Source organism: Xyrauchen texanus, chromosome 7 (genome assembly GCF_025860055.1).
Source record: "Xyrauchen texanus isolate HMW12.3.18 chromosome 7, RBS_HiC_50CHRs, whole genome shotgun sequence".
NCBI classification, from domain to species: Eukaryota; Metazoa; Chordata; class Actinopteri; order Cypriniformes; family Catostomidae; genus Xyrauchen; species Xyrauchen texanus.
Window position 1 is genome coordinate 23,524,760 of NC_068282.1, and position 22,221 is coordinate 23,546,980.

Consider the following 22,221-nt stretch of genomic DNA (forward strand, 5'->3'; position numbering starts at 1 on the left):
CATTTGAAACAAATGAACAAAAATAATAAGGAAATAATAAATAAAGCATAAATATAAAGCAAAATGGAAAACATTAAATGTGAAAAAGTGTGATGCTGTTACCTCTGTGAGTTTCTTGTCTTTGAGAGGTATTTCCCCATTATAACAGATCTCCCACAGAGTGGTACCAAAGCCCCACTTATCTGCTGCTATGCTCAGATTAGCGGTGTCCTGTACACACTCAGGAGCAATCCAAGGAATCCTGTCCACACACTCTGTAGACATGCACACAAATCATACAATTCTTCTTTGAAATGATCAAGATCCCTAGGACATGCTTAAGTAGTGCAATATTTCTAATTGTAGTGAGTTTTCACTATTATATCAACACATTGCAATTTCAACAGTAATTTTTACTGTATTTTATTTATTTTTTGCCTTTAAAGGGCATGTCATTTAATGCAAGATCTCTTGGCAACTGTTAACACTTTTCATGTACCCTGTCAGTGCATCAATACCTCTCAGTGCCCCTTTCATTCCTGTTTCTCTTACACCCAAAAAAAACACAACCAGTCTTTCCTGTAACATTCCCTATCACAAAGTACAAAAAGAGCTTCTCTGGTCTCTAAAGTGCTTCAGGGAATTATACTGGACCCTGACCAAGAAAATTCCTGTCAGTTATGTTATCTTTTCCAATGTGAAAGAAGGTTTCTAGCATGTTAATAAAGTGGCTATAATGCCTCTATAACTGTTTATAGAATGTTAATAAAGTGGTCATGTCTGTATAAAGGCTTATAGAATGTTAATGAAGTGGTCCTAACGTCTGTATGAAGGTTAATAGAATGTTAATAGAGTGGATATAATGCCTCTATGAAGGTATAGCATGTACACAAAGTATAATGCCTGTATGAAGGTTAAGAACATGTTAATAAAGTGGTCATAATGCCTCAATGAAGGGTTATAGCATGTTGATAAAGTGTCATAAAGCCTGTATTAAAGGTTTATAACATGTCAATAAAGTTGTCAATGTCTGTATGAAGGTTAAAATCATGTTAATATAGTGGCTATAATGCATGTATGAATATTGATATGTTAATAAATTGCTCATAAAGCCTGTATGAAGGTTTATAGCATGTTAATCAGGATCATAATTGCTCATAATGAATCTCTCACCCTCTCTGCTGAGTACAGTAATGGGTATGCCAGGGTCACTCAGTTTGATGAAGGGCCCTCCCTCTCCATCCAGCCCATCTCGAGCCACCAGAATGTTCTTACTACACACATATCCATGAACCAGCTTTTTATCCTCCTGCAGGATACAAACACACAAAAGCAAAACGTAATTTATTTGACAATCATTATTCAGATTTTATAACTACATAACTTTTAGTAATACGCTATACATTGCTTAATATATTAATTACGGTGAGATATCTATATCTAATGTATATATATATGTAGTATGAGATATATATATATATATATATATGATATATATATATATATATGAGAGAGAGAGAGAGAGAGAGAGAGAGAGAGAGATACAACTTTTCTTAAGATCGATGAATCAAAGTACAACTGGATGAATCATGACATTTCTATCACCTCTCTGATGTGCATGAACTAATGATTTGTAAAGTGTTATATATGGTTTGTTAATGTTATTTAATAAAGTTATAAAGTCTTATATATAGAGAGAGAGAAGCACAATATATATTTACCATATTAGCTATCAGCTGGTGTTTTCGGCAAAATTTAATTTATTAGTACCAGACTTTATTGGATACTGCTAGCTTGAAGGGTTAGATAAATAGATAGCATCAAATATTTATCCCTTTAAGACAGGGGTGTCAAATTGTACTTTAGATCCAGCCCTGCTCCAAAATGCCTCGTAATTTTCAAGCACTCCTGAAGACCTTGATTAGCCACTTCAGGTGTGTTTAATTAGGGTTGGAACTAAACTCTGCTGGACTGTGGCCATCCACGAACCGAATTTGATACCCCTGCTTTAAGAGCTTTATCCATAGAAACAGGATGCCTTTGAAGAGTGTGCCCCTTTTAGAGCACATCAGAGTGGCAGTTGTAACAATAGCAGAGCTGGGTGCATTTATGCCCAAAAAAAATTACATCTTTAACTTAAATTAAAACAATTTTATAGAAATTACATTGAAAAACGTTAAATTTCAGCTCGTAATTATGCTTGTTCGTTTATTTGTTTGTGGTGTTATCCACACAGATTTAATTTTCACATTTAAAAAAGTGCATTCTTTCATACTGTATATTAATATGTTGTGATGACTCCATTCACTTGCATGTTATGTGCAGTTTTTTTTTTATGTTTGTTTAATGTCTTTACCAGATAGCTGAGGGCGCTAGCCAACTGTTTGGCCACCTGGAACTTCCATGCGGTACTGAGAGCTGTGGTCTGTCTCTGTCGGCACATGAACAGATCCAGTGGACCATACTGAACAAACTCCTCCACCATTATATCTAAAGAGTGGGAGAGACATAGTCTTTTGTAAACAATTAAATCCTCTTTCTCTCTGACACAAACACAGTTTCTCCTCACACATTTAAATTCTCTTGTTCAAACATGAGACACACCCATCATGTGAACAAGGACAGTTGTCCCCTGGCTATTTACATTTGCTGCTTAGTGGAACAGGAACTGAAGTCCGCTATAAATACGTCACCTTTGCTCAATCAAATGCTCTGTTTGTTATTGGCTGATTCTTTTTGGATCTATAGAGCAAAAACGTAATCCAGTCTAGCTTGTCCATTTGCATGTTTTCTTGTTTTCCACTAAACTTTTCTTGCATTTAGGCAAATTTCACCAAGCTCTTTAGATTTCTGGTAACATCATAAGTGGGAAATTCACACTATGTTCTTGCATTTTTTTGTTTTTACATAATAACATTTTTTAATTACCGAAACAATTTGAATAATGACAATGCTATTGAAAGTTGTCAAGAATAATGTAAATACATTTTGGAATTTGTATTATTTTGATATGTCCCCTTTTTGCTATAATGGCAGGATGTGCTCGTGTTGTAACGGACTTAATGTCACAAATTTTATTAGTCACCTTGAAATAGAGCAGAATCATAAAAATATCTATACATCATAAATGTTTCTTAAACATTTTTCAAAACCCTAAAAACGCGTATTTTTCAAGTTTATATTAGATTTTGAACCTCATTTTACTTGCGTCAACATCACTATAAACAGTAATAATTAGATACTACATCAATCACATTGTGTGACCAGACTGGCTACACCCAACACAAAAGAGTTTAGCGCACTTACTCTCCTGGTGACGAACACACACACCATAGAGCAGGGTGATGTGTTTATGAGAGATTTGATGCATCATACTGGCTGTCTCAAAGAAGGCCTGAAATCAGATACAGAAATGTCCAAAGAGTAATTGTCATGCATGCCAGAAATCATACTCTTACACAAACATCTAAAAGTCTGTAAAACATGATAAGCATAAAGCAGAAAACACATGTTCCATGAGCACTTAACAAATCCACACTAATTGCAATTACTATTGAACTTACTGTACACACAAAATACTTCTGTCTCTTTCTTCTGCACTAGAACCTATACAGCAATAGATGTTATTGCTTGCTATGTTCCTCATTTGTAATTTGCTAAATGACAATGTAAATGTAAGCAAATCTGCACAAGATATTGTGGCTTGTTTTCAGAGAATTTATCTTGAGTGTGTTTTTTTATCTTGGTGACCTGTCAAATTTTATTAATATTCTTAAGTATATTTAAAGGAACAGTTCACCCAAAAAAAAAAAAAATTCTCTCATTATTAATTTACCCTGATGCCAACCCAGATGTGTTTGACTGTCTTTCTTCAGCAGAACACAAATGAAGATTTTTAGTAGATAGAGATTTGTCAGGTCCTTATAATAGAAGTACATGGGTGCCAGAACTTTGTAACGGTGGCTGTCCCAAACAAATTAAAAGAAAGAATAACTGGTATCTTGAGTCAAATTGTTTGGGTGCCAGACAAGTTTTTACTAGTCTGTGGAGCGGAGGGGGGTGGGGCCGGGTCGGAATATCGCGCGATCGGTCCCCAATCGGACTGATGAGGCGCGCGAGGGATAAAGACGGCCGGTGACGATGGTTCGAGAGAGAGAGAATTACGGGAATGTCCGTCATGTGTTTATGTTGTCTTTTAAGTTTATCATTAAAATTATGATTTATGTTGACAAGCCGGTTCTCGCCTCCTCCTTGCCCATCCTTTAACTGTGTTACATAGTGAAAATATAAATCAATTTCAGTTTCCTGATAAACAGCTCGTAAACCACCGATACATAAAATGAATGCTGTCCAATAACCACAATAGCACATAGAATATGGACTTAAATGTACACTCACAAATCATGTTCACTTTTCAAACAGCATGTATTTTTTTTCTCTTTTTCCTCAAAATGACAAAAACAAAAAATAATGAATACACAAACATTACCAAGCAGATTGTGGCTTAAATTCAGTTCTGACTTATGTTTGATTCATAATACGTTTTGTGGTAGTGAGCGTGTATGTGTGTGTGTTTTGACTGCATGAAGTAGGCTACGTAGCAGACCCACCACTGAAAATTCAGAGCTTGGAAAAATAAGTTGAGTCTTAGCGTGGGCTTAAAAGATGATGGACAATGCTAATACATGTGGCAGGTGAGACAAGCTGGAGTTATCAATTTGCTTCAGAAGCAAATTGATAGGTTTATGTAAGAAACATGCCGATAATGAAAACGTTTTTAACTTTAAATATGCGCTTCCATCCAGAGCTCCTGTGCGTTTTGAAATGGCCGAACCCAAGTGACGTTCGTAGTTCTGTTGTAAATAAAGCACCGCTTCCGAATTCTTGCATGAACGCACTGACACGCTTGGGTCACGTATTGTGTCAGCTGCTGGCACGAAGCGCTTTTTAAAAGTTAATAACTTTTTTTTTACACAAACGCATTGATTTGCTTCAGAAGACATTCATTGATCAACTAGAGACGTGAGGATTAAATTTATGCGGCCTAAATATGACCTGACAGAGCTCTATCTTCTAAAAATCTTATTTTGTGTTCTGCTGAAGAAAGACAGTTATTCACATCTGGGATGGCATCAGGGTAAGTGAATAATTTTTGGGTGAACTATTTCCTTTATATCACCAAAGAGAATGTGAAAAATGTGTGTGGGCCTAGCCATGATTTAACCCTCCTTGTATTTGTCCAAGCCTTTCGTGTATTTACAGACATGTAACTTACCAGAGAGATATCTCGGTGTCCTGATCCCAGCACTTTCAAAACCACATTCATCTCCTGTGTGTATCCTCCCATCTCATCATCATCCTCACTCTTCAGCTTCAGAATACCTGCGTAGATGTTGGTCCTCGTGCCCCTACCCAAATGCTCACCCTGAACAAGACAACAATGAAGGAAAAGTCAATTAAAGACAGAATGTGAATGTCTACGGTATATTTTTGACAATGTCTGTATTTCATTTAATATCTTAAATGTTGTTTCGACAGTATGTTTGGTTCAGAAACCCTTAGTTAAATAGTCAAATATTTTCAGAGCAATTTGTCACCTGTACAATATCCTCCTTAAGGATGCGGATAAAGCTCAGTTGTTTCTGGGGGACGGGCTCTCGGTTTGTGGTCATCACCAATAGGTTCGATATTTCTGAAGGACAGAAAGACCATTTTAATTGGTGGGAAATATATGAACAGATTGGTCAGCAGACATGTAGACTACGAATCAAAAGTAAGTTTGAACACAATATGTGTTTCTCATGATCTTAAAAATATTTTAATCTGAAGTTTGGATTGATTTTTGATTTAAATTATTTTTGAACAAAATACAAATAATACAAAAATAGATCTTGTGTCTACATATGAAGTTCTTACAGTGCAAAATGGAATGGAACACCCGTTACTTTCAGCACGATGTGACGCACCACAACAGACGCTTCAAGTGTAGACAGCATCATCGATTATAATGGGTTCTATTGCTTTTTACGCTACATGACACTCTGCTCACGTCCTATGTAGACAGGGTGTAAGGGAAAGTAGTGGCCAGTATACATGAGAACTACTTTAATAATTAAAAATTTTTACTGAAGCCTCTGACTTTTGCTTTGAGTCTGCTTTTTTTTATTTCATCCATTAGTCCTAATGGATGAAATAAAAAAAAGCAGACTCATTTAAAGACATCAATGAGCTCATGTTTTGGTTGTCAGGCTTCAGTCCTTTCGACATAAATGATGATGTTGGCATTTACACTAATAAATACACTTTACATTTACGGCAGAAAAAATTTAGTAAAAAAAAACTTACTTCAGCATGAAACTGATCTAACAGTGTTTTTTCCTGTTTATGCTGCCTGGTGTAAAGTTTCAAAATATACTAAATATATACAACATTAAAATGAATAAATTTTTCCAGCCAGTGGCATTAGTATTTATTTATTGCCCCTTGTTCATTTTAGATACAGTTATTGAATATGCTATTTAATTGTGCTAAATATACCAAAAAGAGTGCTTACGACCTACTATTTAAGTCTTGCCTTAAGAACAGTTGGTGCAACCAAATTAAGCACTGACTTAGTTACAAACTAACTAGTAGTTACTAAGCCATTAGTGTGAAATTTACATCTCAACTTAGTGAAACCTTACGCACAGCTGGTTCAACCCTAGCTTGATTACCATTTACTTGCATTGTATGGTCTTACAGAGCTGAGATATTCTTTGAAAAATCTTAATTTGTATTCTGCAGAAGAAAGAAAGTCATACACATCTGGGATGGCATGAGGGTGAGTAAATGATGAGAGAATTTTTATTTTAGGATGAACTATCCCTTTAATATGGAGTGACAAAAATACATATATATAAATACGGAACATGTTCATGTGTGCGCACATAACTAACCCCACCTAAAGAAAGAAAGTGCACAGTTATCCAAATCACACCACACGCTACACCAAAACAATAAGCATGTGTGGATACACATGTCCAAGTAAATTTTGTGTATTTGTGAGTGAGTTTGTGTGTGTGTGTGTGTGTGTTAGTTAGTGTGTTCATTCTTCAGCAATCAGCTGGTCTTTTTGTTAACTCGTTGACATCATCTTGATCCAGAGACAGCTCTGTTCATCTGAGTGCATGTAGGGTAAAGAGATCAAGAGATGTGAACAACGGAAACCCACATTTACTACATTTCCTGCCTGTCACTGATGCCTCAGCATGTACTCTCAGAGAAGAACATGTAAACAAGACCAGATACAGTCTCCAACATGCGCACACTAATATGCAATAACTGGGCGTTTTTTGCAGCCAAAATATTTCTGATGTTTGACTTTGCAACAGTTTAGAGCTGTAACACAATTGTAACAATTTAAGTAGTTTGCTCATGTAGCATGAAAGGTTTCATTCAGGGTCCAACCTTCAAGGGATAGTTCATCAAAAATGACACTGACAGTCTCAGTCACATTCACTGTATGGTAATAAGTTGCGATAAGCATGAATGGTGATAGAGGCCTAATATCTCCCTTTGCAGTCCATGGATGAATGAAAATCGGTTTTGAAAGAACATGAGGCAAAGAAAATGATGAAAAATATTTCATCTCTTTAACACGTGCCAAACCCACCAAAAATGACTTAAAAACATTTTGAAATAAAAAAAATGGAGCTATCTGACAATTGGCAACAACCTTATTAGGAACTGCAACATAAATGCATGGTTTACATGGAATTATAAGAATGATAGCCCCTTTCACACATGCAACCTGGTAAATTGCAATAAGTGTGTTGGATTACATTTATTGTTAAATGTACCACATCTGCCATTCACTCATGCAACAGTTTGTCTCTTTTCACACATCAGCACCAAAATGCCATTAAACTCCTAGTAGTTACTTATTTTATTAGCTAAAAAATTTCTACATCCACTCGGATGAAGAGAAGCCACAAATTCCTAGAACTGGGGTGTGTTTTTCCATGGAGATGCATGACAAACATGGATGTACAGGAGTGATGCCGTTGATGCTTCTCTGTTCATAGTCTCAAAAGAAATGGGCAAAGCAAATTTGGTTGCTGTCTTGGGTGGAAAGTCAGAGACTGCGACGTAAGTTGAAGGCGAGTAATATATTTTCTCCAATTTGAGCACTTGTTCGCCATTTCCATTTCTTTGTGGTCCAGTGTTGTGGCTGCATATGGTCGATATCCATTGGCTGCTTACCATATGACTTCAGATTTGAGTCGTGGAGCATCACTACTAAATTTCCTTATAGTTGGCTCTAAAATATATATAAAAATGTTTTTATATCCTGCGACTAAATGGAATAATCTCACTATCTATCTATCAAATTTGATGACATAAAACCCAACCTTTTCAGGTAATGTTACAACTTCTCATTCAGGGAAACAGCAAGTGCTAAATTTACCTGTATTTTCAAAGAGGCTGTGTTCACGCATGACCTCTAACCTAAAAAATTGCAGTTCATTTTCTAGAAAAGGCTGAATGTTTGTATAACAATTGAGGAAGCTGGGGACAGCTTGACAAAAAACATAGACGTTTATTGTTGCACTTTTCAGTTGCACACAATAAGACACCGCTTTTAGCAATACACAAAAAGTTTTCTTTTCAGCATCCACCACACTGACATGCAGACACACACACAGACAGCTTTGTGCATCTCTCTCTCTCATCTGCCACTGTCTCCTCTCCTTAAATACTCCCACCAGCCCTCACTGGAACTCGAGACCGGTGTGGCACACAGGTGGATTTCATTCACCACTTATCTTCCCGGCCTCGCTCTGCCCAGGCTTCGCTCGGCCCTGCCTGCTCGCCACATTGTGAAAGCGACTTTAGTCTGACCATCACTGTGAGCGATTCAAATCAGAACCATACAAACTGTGTACTAAAAACATTTTTGTGACTCACGCGAGTGACAATTGCCTGTGCTGTTTGTCACAAATACTGTTTGCAAGGGATAAATAGCTAAATAACACCTTTTATAACGGTCACAAAAATAGGTCTATTATTTAAAGAAATAATGCAATACAGAGTTATAAATTGTAAGAAAAACTTATGGATAAATTCTCTTATTTCATCCCCCCCTGGCAGGTAGAACAAAAAAAGTTGATTTTGAACCCTGGTTTCACAGCAGTAATGCATATATCTGTTTATATCTCTGAGGCCCATCTTGCCTGGTCAGGTCCAACTAACGGTTAGCTGAATAAAGCTTATGTTTGTGGATCAGTTGCCTGAAATCTGAGACTGCACTGCAGCTGACTGCCAGTTTCACAGCTGGTTGAGGTCATGCAAGGATACGGTTGTGTGCATTAGCTTGTATCTGACTTCTCTAAGAAGAACTGTGAAATTAACAAAGGACTGAAAAAGCTGGTCACTAAAAAGCTAATTTCACTTTCAGCTCAAAAAGTCAAAACACTTTGTTTGACTGCCTCATTCCTAGATTTACATACTTCTGAGATACTTGTCCCTAGTCCTTACATGTCCCACAGTTAGATAACGAGGCATAAAATGCCTCTCAGAAATGCAACCCCTATCAGTCCAGTAGTTAAACTTTTATTGTGCTATCCACCTGTTTCACAGGCAGCAAAATTACCCATTATGCTTAGTTCGTTCTTCCAATACGGATGCAACAGACTTCTGCTTCGCAACTTATTCCCATTTCCCAAGCACTTAATTATAACGAACAACAGTCAAAAATTGAAGAACAGTCTGTGTTTACTTAACATAAATCACTTTCTCACTAATATCTGCATATGGACATTAGGTTTCGACGGCAATCCTGAATAGATGAGAACACAATCACGCACACATTTGCATGGTAAAGTTCTCTCTGTCACTACCTCATTCACATATACTAACAGTGCAACATGAGATATGAATCTCGTAAAGATGATTAATTAAAAAAACAACAAGGAGCTTGGTTTAAATGTTTTTCATATGTATTATCTTCCAAAAAAAGAGAGATCTTTATTTTCATTATCTGTCAATGTTTTAAAAAATATAGGCAAGTGACAGAATTAGTTTAATGCATTCTCTGCTTATTGACTTGAAATGTTTCAGCATTGGCACCTTTTGTGGGGGCTTATTGTTGTGACATTCATTTTACAGTAGTTTTTAAGCCAACTGTAGTTATTACACCATATAACAGCACATATACATCCAGAGCCTCCACTGCTCACAATCACCACGTTAGTCCAGCTGATAACAACAACAATTAAGCGGAAGTGTGGAGCAGCCCAGAGGAAGACTCTCACCGTAATGCCACAGCCCATGGAGAAGTCAGGAAAAAGGTGGATAGAGGAGTCATGTGATGGAGAGGGTTTTATAAAACATTCATACATGTCAGCTCCCAGTGACGTTTGCTCTATAAGCTAACAAATCACTCAGAGAACAAGCAAGACTTGACATTCTCTCATATAGTTCTGCATTAACTGGAAACTGAAGAGTCAGTTAAAATGTTGTACCATATTTCATGGAAATTAGCATCTGACGTATTTGGGTATTTATTCATGGCAATGAACAGTATGTTTCAGGGAAAATGTAATTACAATTATTGTCCCCACATCAAGTTTTGTTAGAACACTGCTTCAGTTGATGAATTGGCTAACAAATCAATATTTGAGGAAGACCGAGGGGTATAACATAAAAACTGTAAAAGCTTTATGAAATATTGCACCCTTCTAGCAAACAGGATATAGTACAAAATAAACCATATAGTAAAGGGACAGTTCACCAAAAATAAATTCTTTCATCATTTAATCACCGTTTTTCTTTCTTTGGAATAACCTAAAAAAAAAAAAAGTATACATTTTGAACAATCCCAGATTGTTCACAGTTTTTTTTTCTCCATTTAATAAAATCATATACTGATCAGGGGTTCTCAAGATCCAAAATGGAAAAAAAGCACTATAAAACATAATTTGCATGACTCATGCCCTATATTACAAGTCTTCTGAAGCCATTTAATGCCTTTTTGTGAGAAACAGACCAAATTTTGTTATTCACTAAAAACCTTACCCTCTGCCATAGCTTTCAAATCTCATTTGTGGTTGCTCACATTAATTGAAAGTAATACGGGTTACAACATTATGAGGGTTAGTAAATTGGGAGGCCAATTCCAAGTACCACTGTTGTCTTGCCCACCTTTGTGGTTATTCAATTCAGAAAAAAATTATTTCACTCCATAAAATTCTTCCAAAGCTCTTTTTAGAGCATTTACACAGTCAGCCAACGTTAACTGATATATCTTACATTTTCTAGATATATCTCTATTTTATAGAGGGTCTGACCTGTCAATACACTTTATTAATATGTTAAACAAAAATGTACTTTGTATAACAGATGCTACAGATATAAATTATAAGTGATGAAAACGAAGGCTAATAAACATGTCAATGGCAGATTCAATAGTGCACTTGAAAAGCCCTAAAACACACCTTCAATTTTACATCTCAGTTCTCGAAATTGCTCGAGGACTCAAGCATTTCAAATGAGAAAAAAACACTGAGACCAATTGAAAGTCCAGCAGTGCACATTTGAATATTGAAAAATCCTGGCCTTCACAAAGTAGCTTTCAGTAAAATGAAAGCAATGACCTATGCCACTTGTTTTCAGTTTCACTTTAAGTTATTTCAAAGGACAGTTTGTTAGAACTGTATTTTTAATCCATCAATGGCTCTATAGAATGAAGCTTCACATGATTTTTCTAGAGAAAATCCCATCCTCACAAATTGAGCTGTGTACTTAACGTACTTCAAATTAGGCCTTGGTATTGATAAAGATTTCCTGATTGGATTCAATTCACATTCACAAGCTCTCAATTCGATTAGATTCCGATTCAATTCGATATGGATTCATATGGGTATACATTTTAGGTAAAATGACTTTTTTGCTTGGATATGAAAGAAAATCTCTCCAAGACAATGCTGTTAATTGTACAGGGGACCTACTAACGAGATACATTAAGAAACTATTAATTTCACAAATTATATTGTATTTGTTTTTCATATTATATTGCATATATTATATTTTGCTACATGTTTATTGTTTAATTGCATAGTTTGTACTATTAACAAGCATTTACATTGATTTGTTGAATACGTGCTAAAAATTGGTACTGTCTCATTAAGAAAACCGCCATTTCTGTAAAGAGTGTCTGTAAATGAGCATGTTAAAGAGAGAGGACACGATTGGCTTTATCTCATCTGTGCTATGCATGATTAGAATTAAATGTTTATTTGTTTTGTTTTTTTTAACAACTGACTCCAAACAACAGAAAAGAGATATTCAATGACCAATGGGTTGCGTGGATCTTGTCGTTGTACACGGAACAAATTTTATTCTCTACATGGAGTGAAAGGATCTCACTGCTGAATGCTCTCCCACTATACTACACAATCACTGGAAACCTAAACATTTACCAGCCTGTTGTCAAATATATAAATTTTTAGTCGCATAGCACGGATTTGGTTGCAAATGTGAGTGATTTCCTCTCATTGTAGAGGGCAGCGCATAGAGTAAATATTGATCTTGGGATTAAAGAATCTCTATCGAGATCAATCAAACGTATGCATTGGAAAACTGATATTTTTACCCACCCACAAGACCCATTTCAGCTTCATTTCAGAAAACAAACGAATCCCCAAATTAAGGCGATGGACATACAGACAGGCAGGTGGATGGATGCCGTCTTAGATTGGCAAGAATAGATTATTGGGTGAAGGATGGATAAGTAATTTGATTGGGATGGATGGATGGAACGTGTCATTTGACTGGGATGTATGGAACAAGAGGTTTGACTGGATGGACGGATGGAGCGTATCGTTTAAATGGGATGGATGGATGGAACGTGCCATTTGACTGGGATGGATGGAACAAGCCATAAGTTTGGGATGGATGGATGGACGAATGTAACGAGTAGTTTGATTGGGATGGACGGATGTAACGAGTAGTTTGATTGGGATGGACGGATGAACGGCTTAGTGAGGATGTGCTAGAATGTTTAGTGATATCTCTTATCTGCAACTGTAACTAATTAAATATGTAGATTTTCTTCTATTACATGACAGACAAAGTAGAACAAGAGTGAATAAGAGACAAGTGTTGGTACCTCTGGGCTGTGGTGGGCAGCAGCGACGCAACTGGAAGCATAAGTTCTCTGTGCGCAGGTTCTGGCCCTGCAGGTGCTCCAGAAGCTCCTTCAGAGTAGGCCTGAACGTCTCTGTTCCAAACAATCTATAGCCCTGAGGGCTCGCTTCAATCTGAAAGTTCTTATACTGAGGAACTGGCCTCGACTCAGACAGGTCAATCTGAAGGAGAAAGACAGAGAGAAAGGGAAAACAGAAATGGAAATAGAGAGGGGGAAACAGAAAATAATAGTGAGAGAAGAGAGGAGGATTTGTTAAACAAATCAGATGAACAAAGCATGTTAGGAGAATGGTAAGTTAGCATTTGGTTGACAGGGAAGTATTGGGTTTCTGAAGGTTACTGTAGCAAAACATACAAAGTGCTGATAACATGTAAAATGTATAGGAAACTTTGCATGAGAGAATGTGTATATTCACTGTCAACATTTGCAAAGATATTCAATCTCCTGCCATTCTATTTGCATCCGGGCATTTGAAAAAAGGAACTTTCACAGAGGTACTGCACAGGAACAGAGATTATCATTAAAGCAAGCCTAGAAGCCGTCCATATTACTGATCAAGTGCACAGTATCTGTCACAGCTCTGATGATTTGGTTTGTGGTTCTGCTCCACAAACTTATTCAGTGTGATGCAGCTCTCTTAGTAAATAATAACTACCAAAGCAGAGAACATGATCTGAAAATGCATGCATTTCTGGAAAGATAAATACACTAAGCTCCTCACAAACAGTACCAGTATTAATCTATTTGCTGGAGTCATTATGAGTTGAGAAAAGATGTACAACACAAGCACATCTTCTCGATTTTGTGCAGAGAGTATAACAAGAGGACCTGCGAATGCAAGACTTTCAATTCAAGTTTTCAATTCATCAACAAAATTGTTTTGATGCATGTACCTCAATGCAGACAACAGTCATAATGATGTAGTTGTAGTCTGTGCAGCTCCAGCGCAGGATGTATGTTCCTTCTTCATTTCCCTCTTGGCGGAGTTTATGAATAGCATACTCTGTGCTGTACAGAGATAAGAGATAGAAATCGTCTCAAAATGACTCTCCAGCATATAGCTGTTCTGTTATAAACTACTAATTAAAGAAATAAGCCACACAAGGTTGTGTTAAGTGATATTACCACTGTTTAGGGCTGTATATAGGTACCGTGCCAAGTAAAATAGTTAATTTGATAACTAAAGGCTGTTTATGGTTGCCAAGCAATATAGCAACTTGGCACAATATAATTCAAATTACTTCAAATGTGGCCCATCCAATCAGATTTGAGTCTGAAATATTAATTTTTATGAGATTGTTTTTAACTGTAGTGATGTGATTATCTTACAGATGTTATCTCAATCACATCACTACAGTGCCTTATTATTGATATTACCTTATCAATATTGTTTATTAATCTTTATTAATAATAAATAAAGCAGCACTTATCATTAAAAAATGCAGTATGCCTTAAAATAATGTGTGTGGTCCTGATTTGGACAAAAAAACGGTCTTACCAGATGGGGCCATGACAGCCATTCTCTAAATTCTGGACCACTGATGAAGGTGCGACCTCTGTGCACAGGTAATGGTGGGCATCTACAGTCAGTCTGAAGTAACCGTCCACCAGTGCAGCAAAAGACAGAGCTGCATCACGGTAATACAGATCCAACTCCTGTAGAGACAAGGAGAGCAATACATTTGGGATAACAGTTTAAATTTACCTGTTACTACAACCAATTGTATCCAATTAAATCTATGGTTATTCACATACAGTGAGCTTTATAACTTATGAATCATATAATAACTATGAATCATCAGCTTTTCATTATGTATCTAGAAGTATTAGAAGATTGTCTCATTAAAACCTCCTTAAGATGATAAAAGTACCATTTTATTGTCCTGTCTGTAAATTGTGATGCAAGACTCCTTAATGACGATGTGGGTGATTTCATTAAAGTCAGAGAAAAGCATCCAGCCATTGTTGCCATCTTTCTTCTTGTCACTTTTCTGCTTGCTGTCGGTCTTGTTCTTTTTAGATTTGCTTTTGTCTTTCACAATCAGAAGATTCTATTCAGAAAGAATTACATTTTATTAAAAAAAGTTGGTAATGACCCTTGAAACAATCTCTAAGACATAGAAAATGTACAAAGAGTTTCCAGAACGGCTGATACCATTTTTAAAGGGCACTTATATTTTAAAGAATTTAAGGCACAAATCTCATGTTTTTGATGTGGGAACTATATACAATGTGTTAAACTAATATCTAATGAACACCTAGTCTAGCAAGAAAATTGCTGTGAGGACTTTGTCTAGTCCTTTTCAACTGTACCAATTTTTTTATTATTATTTGTTAATTTTTATAATTGTATCTTTAATTTTGATGTTTAATTTGATTATTTGTTTCATAATGTTTATTGCTAGAAAATAACTAAATCACACAAATCAAAATCTACATTGTCTCAATTTTGTTAAAGTACAAAAATTGCCAACCTAATTAGAAAATAACCACAAAATAAAACAACTTGTTGATGATAAACATTTCACTATCACTAAATACTTGTTAGACAAAGAAAAAAAAAAACTTTTAAGGAGGTTCAGACCCTAGTTTTGTACCCCAGTCGTGGAACATGCCAAAGACCGTGCAATATAAAGCCCTAAACTCACCGGTAGGGGCTTTCTCCTCCAAGAGATCCCAGTGGTTCCAGATACTTGTACTTCATAGCTCATTCCATCATCCCCAATGGGAAGTGAGTGGGCCGGAGATCCTTCACTCTCCCCTGATACTTTCAGGCTCTTGGTCTCTACAGTCTCTCGGCCCAGGCCTTGGGTCAAAGTTTCAAGAGTGGACAGATACTTGACCTTCAGGTCATAAAGGGTTATGTTACTGTCCTGAATGGTCTTGCTGTTGAACTCGTTCAGAAAGTTCTTGAAAACATTGTTGATGCGCATGCGTGTGAGAAAGTTGCGCTGTTTAAAGGTGTGGTTCAAACTGTCAGGAATGAAGCGCTTGTAGCTGCAGACAGATAGAGAGAGAGATAGATAGAGAGAGAGAGAGAGAGAGAAATTCAGGAGGATATGGAATGTGACTGGTAGGGATAGACTTAAATGGAGCCACTAATAGCAAAACTTACTTTCAGTAATCAATAGACACCAGTTTAAGTGACAGGTTTCCCTTCTTTTTTGACCAATTAATTTCTAAGAATTAACTTTTTCAGTTGTTTGTGATTACTAGACCAGATTTTTTATAAATCATTTAGCGGACATTGCTGTGGCAGATTTAAGTTAAGCACAATTAATCAAACTAAGTCACGATTACGGCTGCCACGATTATATAATCGTGAAAATTGACGATTACAGAGCTCAATTTAAGTCTGCTCCTGTTGCGGTCAATGGTTTCTATTTACAACGTGTTTTAGCAGCAGTTGAGTGTTCTAACCAATCACTAACATGTCCGTTGAGCAATGAAACGGCAATGGCCCATCAGAGGTGATTAGATTAGTCCTCCGTCCTATCTGTAATGCATGCTTTATGTTCTAGCTCTGTTTGCGTGGAAAACTAAAATTAAAACTAAAGAAACATCACCTGACACTTGAAAAGAAGCTGTAGAACAAGAGCGAAAAGCATTTTGTAATCATTTTGGATTCATTATAAATACATTTGAAAACAGAGCATAACTAGAAGTTAATATTCACTAAAGGACTTTCCATGACTATTTATGATTTTATTGTAATTGCCTAGAAAGATCTATTTGAAAATGCCTTGAGTTTTCATCATGCATCTATTCTAGAGCTGTCAAAATTAATGCATTAATGCACATTATTATTTAAAAGTTTAACATTTCCATTTTTCTTAATTGCGATCAATGCTTTTACCATTAATAAAGCAAAACTTAGCAACAAACAATGGTTGGGAGGGCTGAACCTTTGTGATGTGTCTCCCCATAGTCATTACACTGATGCACAAACCACAACCACACACACAAAACAGTGATTCCTTGTCAGGGATAAAATGATGGAAAAAGGAGGTCTTAACGTTATTTGTTCTGCAAAACAACCCCAGATGGGAATTGATAAAAAGCAAGTATTTTTCAGCCTATGTAAGGTGCAATTTAATTACTACAGAAGCAGGTCAAGTCTTAAATATCACAAGTTTTTTGTCTGCAAGCGCTTTCCATGTGATATTCAAAGCGGCGCTTGATGCTGACGCCCTGACAAAAAATCGTGAACACATTTTCACGATTGCTGTAGCAAAGCGGAAGACAGAAAGTCATACACATGCGGGATGGCATAAGGCGGAGTAAATGATAAGAGAATTTTCATTTTTAAGCGAACTATTCCTTTAAATTTGTGCTTTCTATCTTTATACTATGGAAGTCATAGTTTGGAAAATGTTAATAAAGCATTATATTGTTACATATGGTTTTGTTTTCTTTCCTAAAAAGGAAATAAATGCATTTTGACAGGAAAAGAAGCATATAAAGTCAAATTTCAGCACTTTAAAAATCTGTGATAAATCACGAAAACACAGAGCGATTAATTGCAATGAAAAAAAAAAATACCAACTGACAGCACTAGTATATTCATATAATGCATTTATGAAATGTATATTAACTATCAAATTTCCATGAATATTCCATGATTTTTAAACGATTTTACCACTTTCCATGGAAAACACCATTTTAAAATTCCATGACACTTCAAGGTTTTCCATGTTCGTGGAAACCCTGAAGTTATGCTCCAATTCAAAATATGATTCATAGACTACCAAACACAACTTGAGTACGAGGACATTCTAGAAGAGTGTGCTTGATGTCTGTGTGCACTCAATATATTGTGTGCGCTCACACGGTCTCCTCGATCAACAGCAACTCTATGCGTGAGCAAATTGTGGCACAGACTTGGCGCCACAGACATCATTATCTCGAAGTAACACTGACATGTTGTGTTCTGCTGCTGGCGTTTCTTTGCACAGCTACGTTTTAACATACGATGATAATTTGTCTGTCCTGGAGCACATTAAAAAGTATCAGTACTGGTACACAAATCAGTATCAAACCAACGCCAATAACCATATTGTTTATCATTGATGCATCACTAGTAACTGGATTTTTAAAATAAATATCACAGTCATTATTGCAAAGTAGACAAAAGAGAATGCAAATTGAAAAGGACTGTAGATTACTCTGCTTATTACAAGGCTACTTAGTTAGCAAATAAACAAATAAATAAAAATGAAATATTGATTTCAGTTGAAATTATGCAAGAAAAAAAAAGATACTTAAGAGTGACACGACGAGACATATGAAACTAGCACAGCATATAGGATAGTAGTGGCCTGGGACAATGTTCAATTATACAGTTTAGCATATATACAAAAATATTTGACCGTGCAATGAAAGGTTAATAGTTGGAAGAGCCGTTCTGATATTATTGCTATAGATCATTTTGCAGGTGTGTGTTATAAAGCATTACAGCTACAGAGATTGTGAGTGTGGGTCACCTGGTTTCAGCTCCATCTCCAGATAGCGGCAGATCATTGCCCTTGGCATGATGAGTTATGGCTAAAACAGCCATTCCCAAACACTCATTCTCTATCTCATGAAGCTCAACCTCACTCTGTGGAGAGCGCACAGGAGCCAGTCCCCTCAGAAAATCATACTGACCCTAAAAGATACCATAATACATACAGACACATGCTTCAGAACACAGTGTATGCAAAGGATACAATTTTAATAAAGCAGACTGCAATTTTAACACACAAGCTAACAGACACCAGTGTTTGCAGTGCCAAAGTGATGTTTGAATAAGTAACAGTGCTTCGACAAAGACATTCAAATACATGTCGGACTTCAAAGGGAACAACATACACAATGAAAATAGACCGTATTATACCACATCTGAGGCTATTTGAATAGCCACTACACCACACTGCCCTTGGAGCACGCAACATACTATATTCATCTTGTTTACTTCAAAGACGTCATAACAATGAATTGCACAACCATGCAAAAGACCCCTCAGGTGCTTCCTGCACTCACCTGTGAAAAAAGGTAATCAAGAGATGCGGCATCCAACAGAGGTGTCCCCTCGGGGCCCTTTTGAGTGATCATACCCCCTTTTTGTTTGCTGAGAGAGTGTCTCCAAACTGGAGACTCAATCTCGCTAGTGCCGTGCCAGTTTGTGAAATAAAACCTGGGAATACAAGGAAAATAAGTTGTCAGAGGCTTTATGTCTCTGACAAAGAGAAATAAGGTAAAACAAGAAGACAAATATGTTCAATAGTGTGTGTGCAAGCATGCCCACATGTTTACAAGATCATAAATGTAGTCATTAAACCTGATGACAGGAGCTGATACACTCCTCAAACATGTCAAACACACCATACAAGGTCATCACAAAGGCTGACATTAATGTAAATAACATATGGTACCGTGCAGAGGGTACATGCAAAGCTTCACCACATCTTTGCCATGTGAGCGAGAGCTCAATGTTAACAGGAAGTTGTACGAGTGAGAAAAAATTGCTCCATGCAACAGAGGAAGAGAGGGTGTGCAAAGGTTGACCATAACCTGTTTGTGTGCAAAACAGGTAAGCTGTACACGAGGAGACAGCGGTTTTGTACCCACCACTGATTTTGAATACAGTAAATGAATATTATCTTAGTTATACTGGTTAAAAAGGGGAAGTTACGGGGATCCAATGTATTTTATTCTATGTTAAAATGATTTCTCCTATCTCAGCTTAATATTCAGAGTCAACTAAAAGAAAGCCATTAGTTGTATGATTTGATAAAATCATACAATTGAACAGAAACAGAATACTGACATTAATGGATCAATTTCTTGACGGAAACTGTGAAGAAATGTCTGGGTTAAATTTTACTACAAATTCTATACATAATTCCTCATTTTCATTATATTTTCTTCATTTTATTTTTATGTCCTGAAAGTAGGACTTTAATAATAATATTTAAATACATCACTGTAATACAGAAAAGAGATTCTAGGTATTTTTGCAGAATAGTTATTAGGAGATTTTTTATTCACATTATTCAAGTCCTTTTTTAACAATCAATCCCCACATCAACTTCCACATTCTTCTTTAGTTTTCACCTACAGGGTAGGGAGGACCATTTACAGAAAAAAAGGACTGAAATATTGATCTGTTTCTCACCCACACCTATCATATCGCTTCTGAAGACACAGATTTAACAACATTACTGCATTACTTTTACGCTACTTAGTGCTTTTTGGAGCTTCAAAATTATGGTACCCTTTCACTTGCCATTTTTTATTTTAAATTCGGGTGAAATATGACCCAGACATTTCTTGAGAAATCTCAGTAAGCTATACGTTGGTGCTTAAAAACATTGTTTGGGAGTTTTCAAGCTGCAATCTGTTTGTGGTCTCTTACCTCATTCGGTAGTGAAGTTTGATGCTGGTCTCCTCCGAGATCTTAAACACGTGATTAGGAGCATACCAGACATCCTGGCTCTCCTCATATAGAGAAAACAGGTTGTGGCACAGAGGTGAGATGTCTGGAGAAATAATTAGAGCCTGATTACAGTCTTACAGTCCTTAACAGACAAATATCCCATCAGAGTTTCAGTATGTCTCCATGATGCCTGAGAGGAAGTGCTTACAGCTAAATGGTTATTTTTGCATAAAGTTCACTTAACACGGGTATTTAACAAGCTTTTACGGGAACATGACACAAGAATGAATCAAAGGTTGAGCATCTCCTATATACAAAAAAGAAAAAAAACAACAAATACAGGAGCAGGAACAGATACTTTCGGAATCATCTTAAAGTCAACACGAAACGTTGTTCAATAATAGCCCTTTATCTTTCATAATGTGACATATTTCAGAGCAAAAGTGAATATTTAATTAGAAAATAAAATCTTGATTTTTAACATCTGCAACTATCTTAATTGTAAAAAGTGGACATTCCATATCAGAGTGGAGCCGGCACGTACTTACGAGAACTTTTGCTTCAACATATCCCAATGGTAATGCCATTTCTTTTGTTATTTGGTCTATTGCTATAAATGGTTAACTATTGTCTAGATTTTAGAAAGATTGCAAAAAAGATCTGTAACAGTAGCTGAATTAATTGTAACTGAAAACATGTCTAAATAGCTATTTATCTATTGGTTAACTTTAAACAATCGGCAGCATTGCCTTGATGACGTTATCCGAGCAGGAAATGTTGCTTCAGAAGTGAAGCAGTTTTTTTACATTTTGAAGTCAGTGCACATCAAGACCACGAATGTGGGTAAGTTTTTATTTCAAGTTGATTTTTAAGACAGTAAGATATTTAGAGTCATACATTTGCAGGTGTACAGATAACAACTGACACTTGTTCAGATTATAGCGGGGGAATAGTGTGACAAACCAAACTAAAATTAAGTGTTTACTCAAGGTTTGATTAAAACTTTTAGGAACCCTACGTTTCCCTTTACAGTAACGTAATAAAGTTGAGGATGACTGACTTTCTAACATTTGAAGTAAAACCAGTGGCTAACTACTGGGTGTGAGAGCAGACGGCATGAAACAAACACCATCACAGTACGTCTACAGCTGCTTTTTTTGTCTAATATAAACTTCCCTTTCCTCTCTCACAGTTCGGGCCAGTTTTTGTCCTTGGCCGCAACTTTGAGGAAATTCCAGACATAACATTTATACCTAGCAGCCATTTTGTGGCTGAGTATTGATCAAGAGCCAAATGGAGATATATGTTTCTGCACTGGGACTTGGGAGGGGATGTACAGGGACACTATGGTCAGCTGTAGTGATCATCATCCTAGGGTCAATGCCTTCACATAATCCACCCGTGTCATGTGATGATACGGAAAGTAAAAACCCTTTAAGTTCTTCTTTTTATTCTGTTAAATGCTGATGGTGCAAATACCCTATTCCTCAGCTACACAATCAAAATATGAAACTGAATGTAAAAGAATGCCCCTTTACATCTGTATTGAACAGCATTAACCTCGATTTTTCTTTTGTAGTCCATTTCTCTTACTATGCAAACTTATCAGTGAAAAAGTTTTACTTATTTTGTCAGAAAT

General features: G+C 36.4%; 1 protein-coding gene across 2 annotated transcripts in view; it reads right to left on the reverse strand.

Annotated features, from left to right (window-relative positions):
• The window catches only part of LOC127646711 (tyrosine-protein kinase JAK1-like), a 42,751-nt gene that overhangs the window by 11,854 nt on the left and 8,676 nt on the right, over nucleotides 1-22,221 (reverse strand). For both annotated transcript variants that reach the window (XM_052130532.1, XM_052130533.1), the window contains exons 3-16: nucleotides 20,562-20,685; nucleotides 19,187-19,340; nucleotides 18,649-18,812; nucleotides 15,814-16,162; nucleotides 15,037-15,216; nucleotides 14,664-14,821; nucleotides 14,059-14,173; nucleotides 13,127-13,325; nucleotides 5,577-5,671; nucleotides 5,255-5,404; nucleotides 3,286-3,373; nucleotides 2,336-2,469; nucleotides 1,153-1,288; nucleotides 103-254 (exon numbers count right to left, since the gene is read on the reverse strand). In XM_052130532.1, the coding sequence (XP_051986492.1) occupies nucleotides 103-254; nucleotides 1,153-1,288; nucleotides 2,336-2,469; nucleotides 3,286-3,373; nucleotides 5,255-5,404; nucleotides 5,577-5,671; nucleotides 13,127-13,325; nucleotides 14,059-14,173; nucleotides 14,664-14,821; nucleotides 15,037-15,216; nucleotides 15,814-16,162; nucleotides 18,649-18,812; nucleotides 19,187-19,340; nucleotides 20,562-20,685 (2,198 nt within the window). The remainder of the gene's footprint in view (nucleotides 1-102; nucleotides 255-1,152; nucleotides 1,289-2,335; nucleotides 2,470-3,285; nucleotides 3,374-5,254; nucleotides 5,405-5,576; nucleotides 5,672-13,126; nucleotides 13,326-14,058; nucleotides 14,174-14,663; nucleotides 14,822-15,036; nucleotides 15,217-15,813; nucleotides 16,163-18,648; nucleotides 18,813-19,186; nucleotides 19,341-20,561; nucleotides 20,686-22,221) is intronic.